Below are 7,579 nucleotides of genomic sequence, written 5' to 3'. Positions count from 1 at the left end.
CATGCCTTTAGTTCAATTCTTCTAAGCGAGCTGTAGGACCACCTTCTATTTGTTGAAGTACGAAAGGGTCTGCCCGTCTCCTCTTGGCCGGTGATATATAAGATGCCGACTGCCCTGGAGTTTGCATCAACGCTGGGAAGGTACAGAGTGCCCTGACTGCTTCCAAGGTTGTCCTTGTCAAACCAGCGGCTTCGTCTAGTTAATCCTCATCGAGATGAGACTCAACACGTTGCTACTGGCTTTCGGGCTTTCGGCATCCCTCCGGGGTGTACAAGCCGAGACAGAAGTCGAGAACTCCATCGCTTCCATCTGGGACGACTTCAAAAATGCAGTGAACTGCGGTGCTTGCCAGGTATGTCTGTGCTCGGCACCTCCATCACTTGTAAAGCTCTTTAGCTGACTCTACGCAATTCTACAGGTTCTCCTCGGTAGCATTAAGGTTACCGCAGGACTCGGTGAGGATTTCATGGTCGATGTGTTCACCGGGTTGTGCAAAATCAGCGGGGTATGTTGACAGTTTTCGGGAGCTACTGGCTCAATTCCATTAATCACAAGCATACAGGTCGAGGACCCAGATGTCTGCGCCGGAATCATCGAGAAAGAAGGCCCCGCATTGCATGATGCTTTCAATGCTTTACAACTTAACTCTGATACTTCCAAGACACTGTGCGCTAGTTTGGTCGGGCTCTGCAAATACCCCGAAGTTCATACTTACAGTCTGACATTCCCTTCACCTAAGCCAAAGACTGTGAGACCTCCACCTAGCGGAAAGACGCCGCTGAAAGTCGTCCATTTCAGCGATACACATGTGGACCTCCTTTACGAGCCTGGATCTAACTACAAGTGCTCCAAGCCCATCTGTTGCAGATCTTGGTCAGATGAAGATGCACCTGAGAATACAGAACACCCATGTGGACCATTTGGAAACACAAAGTGTGACCCACCACAAATACTTCAGGAGAGCTTGCATGCTGCTATCGCAGACATTAAGCCAGAGTTCTCCATTTACACTGGAGATGTGGTGGCTCACGATATCTGGTTGGTCGACAAGGCCGAAGCTCTGAAAGGGCTAAATGCCACGTACAGCGCAATGGAAAAAGATATCGGCACAGTGTACGCTGCCATAGGAAACCATGACACCGCACCACTCAACCTCTTCCCTGCAGATGCTTCCCATGAAGCCGATCCTCAATGGGCCTACGATACACTTGCGGAAGATTGGTATGCACTCACGGGCATTCCTTCCGTCAAGTCTGCGGATCAATTTGCCTCGTACTCAGCCGTCCACCCCAACAGCAATCTGCGCATTATTTCATACAACAGCATCTTCTACTACATATACAACTTCTATATGTACCAGGAACCAATGGAGAAAGACCCACGCGGACAATTTGAATGGCTCATCCAGGAATTGCAGGCCGCCGAGGACGCAGGCCAACGCGCATGGCTGATCGCTCACATCCCATCCGGTGTACCTGATCACTTCCGCGACCATTCGGAGTACTTTGACCAGATTGTGCAGCGCTACGACGCCACCATTTCAGGATTATTCTATGGCCATACGCACAGAGATGGGTTCCAGATCGCATACTCCGACTACAACAACCGTGAGTGGAACACGGCCACTGCAATGGGTTATGTCGCTCCAGCGGTGACGCCAACAGAAGGCTCGCCCTCTTTCCGTGTCTACGAGGTTGACCCAGTCACTTTCGGCGTCCTGGATTACACCCAGTACATCGCCAATATCAGCGACCCATCCTTCCAGACAAAGCCAGAATGGGTACCTTATTACTCTGCCAAAGCAGACTACGGATCCAAGATCTCTCCTCCGCTCACAGATCCCAAAGCTGAGATTAGTCCGGCTTTCTGGCACAACGTCACTGTCGCCATGGAACGTGATCCGACCGTTTTCCAAGATTACTGGGCGAGACGTTCTCGTGGATTCGAAGTCGAGAGTTGCGATGATGACTGCATGAAGAATGAGATCTGCCTTCTTCGCGCCGCTAATGCACAGTATAACTGTGATAAGCCGAAGGCTTTCGACTTTTCTAAGCGTGATGGGCAGGAGGGTGATATCTTGCTGGAAAAAGAGCCTCATATTGACTGCGATCATGCTGGAATGGCGACGCTGGTCTCGAAGATGGCGCATCGGGCTAAACTTGAGCGGAGAAGGGAGCTTGAGGGCGATGATGCGTGATCATCTGGTAGTTGAAATATCTACTTCTGGACAGTAATAACTACCAAAGCTAATTTTGATAATTTATGCCATGCAAATGCCCTTTCATTGACAAACATAATAGCTACGCCGGATATCAAAAAAAGACCCCCCTCCCAAAAGGATATGCGCCCGAGCCCGGGACACCCGGGCAGTTGATGTCAGATAACCTCGTACTTACATACATGAGCAAGAAATTGAGTATACATCTTTATATATACACCAGGAGCCTGGCCAAAATAGATTGAGGATATTAATATCAACAATAGCTGCCATGAAGTATAATATTGGTACAAATACGGTTGCCAGAACCAGAAATCAAGCAGTAAAGGTTGACTCAGGATCTACGGGAAGAAGTCCCTGGCGATCTATCATCGCAACAAGGTCTCCATCCATCATGAACTCCCCAAGTTCCATACCAAATGGTGAGAGACTAAAGTCATCCCCTGTAAGGCCTGTTCGACTACCATGAAGAGCGGGAAGCGTTGTAGTCGAAGCATCGAAGCTCGATTCTAATAAACAGTATTGTTAGCGCAATCACAAATATAAAGAAGATGGAAAAGAGACTAACCAGGATCGTCCAAGACCTTGCTGAATTGTTCCAAGTAATACCGACATCGATCGACTAACCGGTTTCCTCCATCGAGCCTGGAAAGCGCCGCTACTGCACGACTGGGATATTGTCTGGCTTTGCTTGCTCGGTCTGTCATCGGAGTTCCTGTTAGGCTTGCATCACGGTAGACCCAAACCACTCCGATGAGGACCAGTGCCGCATTGAAAGCTCAAAAGCTATCAGCATATAAACCTCCAGAGTGAGGAATTCGGAGCATACTATAGTATAAGGAGAACCACCAAGCTCCCAAAAGGCTGTGTTTCCATCCAGGTTCTGATACCATGCGGTGTACGATATCAATGATCTCCATCGCGGAGTCCGCGCATATCTGCAAGCTGTTCATACCAATCTGTTGCAACAATCTCATATCCTGGGGATCGCGATCAGGGGACCTGCTTGCAGTGATAAATTTGACCAATACCGGGCGGTGGAGCAAGACTCGAAGATTAAGATATCTCAAGGTTAGGATGACTTGAAACTTCAACGAGTGGTATTGAGAATTGGTCGACGTCTGGTCACGAGGCAGATTCTCAATACCAGCTGACGATATAAGATGCAATGGATGGGCAAGTGCCCGTTCCCAGGAGAACAAATGCTGTTCCAAGCTGAAGATGTGGGCCACGGTTTCGCTGACTGGCAATGGATCATCGCAGCCGATGTTTTGGCCATAGAGGAGCTCTATGACGCTCCAGAGCTGCTTATAGAGTCCACTGGTATATGTCAGAAACTGGGACTACGGGTGTAAAGCTCAACCACTTACATTGTCGAGTTGAAGAACACAACACTCAAGGCCACCGTCTCGTCGTCCACGAACCCTGCTGGAGTTTCAAAATCCCGTTTCGTGGGCAGCTCGAGCTTGACGTAGCCATCTGGAATGGCTGCAGGTCTGCCGAAGGTCATGCTCAGAGTTCTATATTGTCAGCATATGTTTGACGTGTGGAGCTTTAGCCACTTACCGGTCTAAAACCACACAACCGTACCAAGTCCGCTTTCGCATTTCCTGTTCAAGAGGAGAAAATACTTTGGACGCATGCCGTGAATGTAATCCAAGCTGAAGAGCGGCTTTGACGGCTAATCCATGGACAGTCCATGCTTGAATTGACTTTTGCGTGCCTTGGAGATATTGGCCCATCAGAAGCAAATATTGAACTAGGGACACATAGTCAGGACAATATTCTCAAAGAAGGCAAGAGTTGGGAGCTACCTACCCACTTCTAGGGTTGTCCCTCGCAAGATTTCACTCCCACACAAACCAAGGCCACGCTGATAAAAGACATCCGATTCTTTAATCCGAGCATCTGCGCTCGCACTTCCAGGAATTGCAGTGACAGTAGCCATAGCCAGCACCATGTTCAACAGACCAAGCCAAGTCCTTCGTACCCCATTGAAGTTCTCCCGTGTCATCTGGTGATATGTGTCCAGGAAGACGGGTGGGTATATGTAAGGAAATAGCAAGCCTGTGTTAGAGAAATAGCGTTTGATGAGCTCCAAAGTATTTGCCTGCGGTGGTAAAGCAAACATGTTCACCTGCATGCGCCGGTCTTGACCCCTCTGGGGTGGTGATGATGGTCTTGATGCATTCACGAAGCCACCCTCGGCGGCGCCAGGTGAAGGGAAATACCCCGGTTGGACAATAGCGCTCGACAAATGTCGAAGAAATGCAATATTCGAAGAAGGACCTGATAAAAGTTTAGCAGTCTAGAACCCCCTTATCAAGCAGATACACTTACCAAAGAACCCGGAATCCTCCTCATCAGCAAAAATCACCGCACCCATACCATCGACTGAATCCTCCGTCCCAGTCAAATCAGGCATCGGTGCAGCGATTCTAGTCTCAGCCTCACTCTCCCCGACATTCCGACCAGAAATAGCAGACTCCCTTTCTTTGTCCCTTCGAGGACCACAATCAACTCTTTTCGCCAACCCATCCAAATCACCCCTCACAGCCCCAAAGGACTCTTCGAGCCTCTTTACCCTATCCTCAAGCCCATGCAGATAGTCCTTCTGCACGACAACATTAGCGGCCGTTGGTGGCGGGGTGTAAACACACGCAAACCCCAAATCCTGACATAACGAGCAGCTGGGCCGCTTGCCGTCACACCGGGATTTGCGGGTTCGACATGCATCACAAGCGATAGCTACACGGCGCCTTTTGGAGGGCCGCCCGTTAGATGTTTCGTTATCCGGTGAAGTTGATGCCATTTCATACTAGTGGTGTCATACGATTGGGGGTTGTCGGGACGTGGTTGTTTCTGGGGAAGTGTCGGCCGGGGGTAGGGCGGATAGCTACCCGGTGTTTCCGGGGTGAGGATATCATCCAGTTATGGTGGACAGCAGTCATTATCTTGACTTTTTCAGATATATTTTCAGGTGTATGTCTCTTCTATTTGGTCATTTCTTGCGATAAATGAATCTTGGTGTTTCCAGACTTCGGTTCAGTGGAGATATTTGAAAAGCGCCCGAGCATGGAGGTAATGCTCTGTTCATGAATGTACTATTATATGAAGCAACCTTGTATATATACACCATTTAATCCAACAGATATCTACCCAAGACATGATAAACTCGTTAAATCGTAAAGCGGGCTTGCCGCGCCCAGAAAATCACCATTGGAAACACCGGGACCCAAAAATACTACAGATAAAACAATCAACTACCTTCATGGGTAGATACCACTATCTCCGGGGTAGACTGAAGCCCCGGCGATGAAGTTTTGGGGCTGACCTCGGAAATAGATGGTGCTCTACTTCGCGAGCTCGGCGTTATATCCCACGGACCTAATGTTGGCCTTTCCGCAGGCGCTGACCCAGGAGGACACTGCAAGGTTAATGTCCCAGATATTCCTTGTGTCGGGAGTGAATTCGAGTGATTCTGACGGGATCTTGGCCGAGAGGCAGCTGGGGTAGGCAGTGAACGACGTGTTGGACTCCGGGGCCTCCTTGAGCTGCCTTCACCATTATCCACGGAGTCCCTCCTGCTTATGAAACTTCCAGGCCTTGATCGGTTATCAGGTGTAGATGACCTTTTATATTTATCTTGTAGAGTTCGGAGGTTTCCATTTTTGTATTCTTCACCTGGGGTCTCGGGATAAGTCGTTTTCGCTTCGGGTTTGAACCCCGTTTTTTCGATTTGTTTGTGGGCTTTGGCGGTCATAATAGCACTTACTGCGTTTAAGAACTGGGCAACCCTTCGCCTTCCTAGATCGTGCTGGAGTTGGGTGGTAGTGGTCTGGTTGGTAGTAGGGCGGCGTATGGTTGTCATTTCGATATCGGGTTCCTGCCTCTCGGCACTTGTTCTAGAGCCTCGTGCAGAACTGCTTCCGGTCTCCGAAGCAGAACAGTCACAGTTTGGGCATTTTCCGACAATAGTCTCTTCTTGCTGCCCATCTTCCCTTCCGGCGGCTTCCATATCCGCAGAGAGGAGCAGATATAGTGACCCCAATACAGCGAGTGCCGTACCGACAATTGGCGCCCATTGACCTAAGGAATCATCTGTTAGTGAACGTTCGCCATTTGCATTGTCGATCGCAAAAGCCAGGCACGGTAAACCATTTACTCACCAATGCTTTGCATAGGCTCTGTTTGGTGCCTCATTTGCCTACTCCAAAAGTTCATTTCGCCTTTCGCGAGGATTGCCAGCACTGCTGCAGCAAACACCGGTATCTCAATGAGAGCTAACCATTTGCTTATCCTGTCGGTAATCCTGGTCATATGGTTGATCGTAGCTCCGTTGGTTCCCACAATCGGTTCATCTGGCTCCTGCTTAGGCTTTCCATTCGAGAACTTCTCCCAGTTATCGTCCAAGATTTTGATCCACATGGATACCAACGACAGGATGGCAGGGATGCAGCATGCGGCCGCAACGAGCGTAGTGGCATTGAACGACAGCTCACGAGGCACTGGGATCACGTAGATATTGTCGGCTGCTCCTAGTCGCAATGGTGAGACTGGCCCATTATCTGGGGTACAGGCAATGCCACAGTTGGAGCCATATGGAAAATCACCCGTTAAGTCCCAGAGGATGCTTGCCTCGTCGTCAACTGGGCAAGTAGTGGGTTTGAGACGCATGAATTCCACGATCAAGCTCACTAGCCCAGCCAGGAGAAGGACTGTCCACAAAAAGATGATATCACGGCCGGGATTGTTGAAGTAAGTCCGGGACAGCCTGACGGTGGCTGGGGCGGTTAAGATACCGATTGCGCAAAGCTGGAATGCCCCGTAGATATCCATGTCGACAGCGCCTATAGAATATTAGATTCGGTGGTCATTCCGATGGGTCACGCCAGGTAAGAAACATCGACCCGTTGCAAAAGTTTCGCTCGACTCACCGTCGACATGGACCGCAGCAAGAACAATTCCATGAAGAGCCGCGATAGCGGGAAAGAGTAACACAGCGGCTAGACAAGCGTTCCGAATCCATTCTACTTTGCGGGCAACTACACAGGCTGCAATTAAAACATAGTATCTGGCGTGAGTGTCAGCATATCATGATAACCCTGCCGGTCTCTTTGTAAAGGAAACATACAGGACTCGGGTCCCCGGGCCATATTGACCGGAAACCGGCCATGCGCAAACAACCTCGTGAGATAGGGCGCTTGCAGCTGTTGTCACGTTAGGGGGCGATGCAGTAGCACGATGCACAAGAGCATTCCCCAGGAAGGGGGTGACAAGGGGAATTGCTGGCATTGCATGTTATCCGTCTCCGGCGACGGTAACTTTAGGATAAAGCAGCAAAAAAGGCATATATTAATG

The 7,579-nt window shown here is 49.7% G+C and overlaps 3 protein-coding genes across 3 annotated transcripts; 1 reads left to right on the top strand and 2 right to left on the bottom strand.

Moving 5' to 3' along the window:
* Positions 1–214: 214 nt before the first annotated feature.
* N7525_004578 (PPN1 endopolyphosphatase family protein) lies at positions 215–2,197 on the top strand (the record flags this gene model as incomplete). Its single annotated transcript, XM_061213062.1, has 3 exons — positions 215–352; positions 419–505; positions 563–2,197. The coding sequence occupies 3 exons, from the start codon at positions 215–217 to the stop codon at positions 2,195–2,197; spliced, it is 1,860 nt and encodes a 619-aa protein (XP_061070083.1).
* Positions 2,198–2,533: 336 nt separating this feature from the next.
* On the bottom strand, positions 2,534–5,030 carry N7525_004577 (Zn(II)2Cys6 transcription factor; the record flags this gene model as incomplete). Its single annotated transcript, XM_061213061.1, has 7 exons — positions 2,534–2,727; positions 2,787–2,996; positions 3,048–3,538; positions 3,589–3,738; positions 3,785–3,977; positions 4,037–4,507; positions 4,559–5,030. The coding sequence occupies 7 exons, from the start codon at positions 5,028–5,030 to the stop codon at positions 2,534–2,536; spliced, it is 2,181 nt and encodes a 726-aa protein (XP_061070082.1).
* A 541-nt stretch (positions 5,031–5,571) lies between these two features.
* N7525_004576 (uncharacterized protein) lies at positions 5,572–7,513 on the bottom strand (the record flags this gene model as incomplete). The annotated part of the gene is made up of 5 exons (XM_061213060.1): positions 5,572–5,772; positions 5,994–6,307; positions 6,388–7,068; positions 7,156–7,292; positions 7,353–7,513. The coding sequence occupies 5 exons, from the start codon at positions 7,511–7,513 to the stop codon at positions 5,572–5,574; spliced, it is 1,494 nt and encodes a 497-aa protein (XP_061070081.1).
* Positions 7,514–7,579: the final 66 nt, after the last annotated feature.

The sequence above is a fragment of the Penicillium rubens genome (genome assembly GCF_028828025.1).
Source record: "Penicillium rubens strain IBT 27055 chromosome Unknown utg000002l_segment0_segment0, whole genome shotgun sequence".
NCBI classification, from domain to species: Eukaryota; Fungi; Ascomycota; class Eurotiomycetes; order Eurotiales; family Aspergillaceae; genus Penicillium; species Penicillium rubens.
This window is presented reverse-complemented; position numbering and strand designations above follow the sequence as displayed.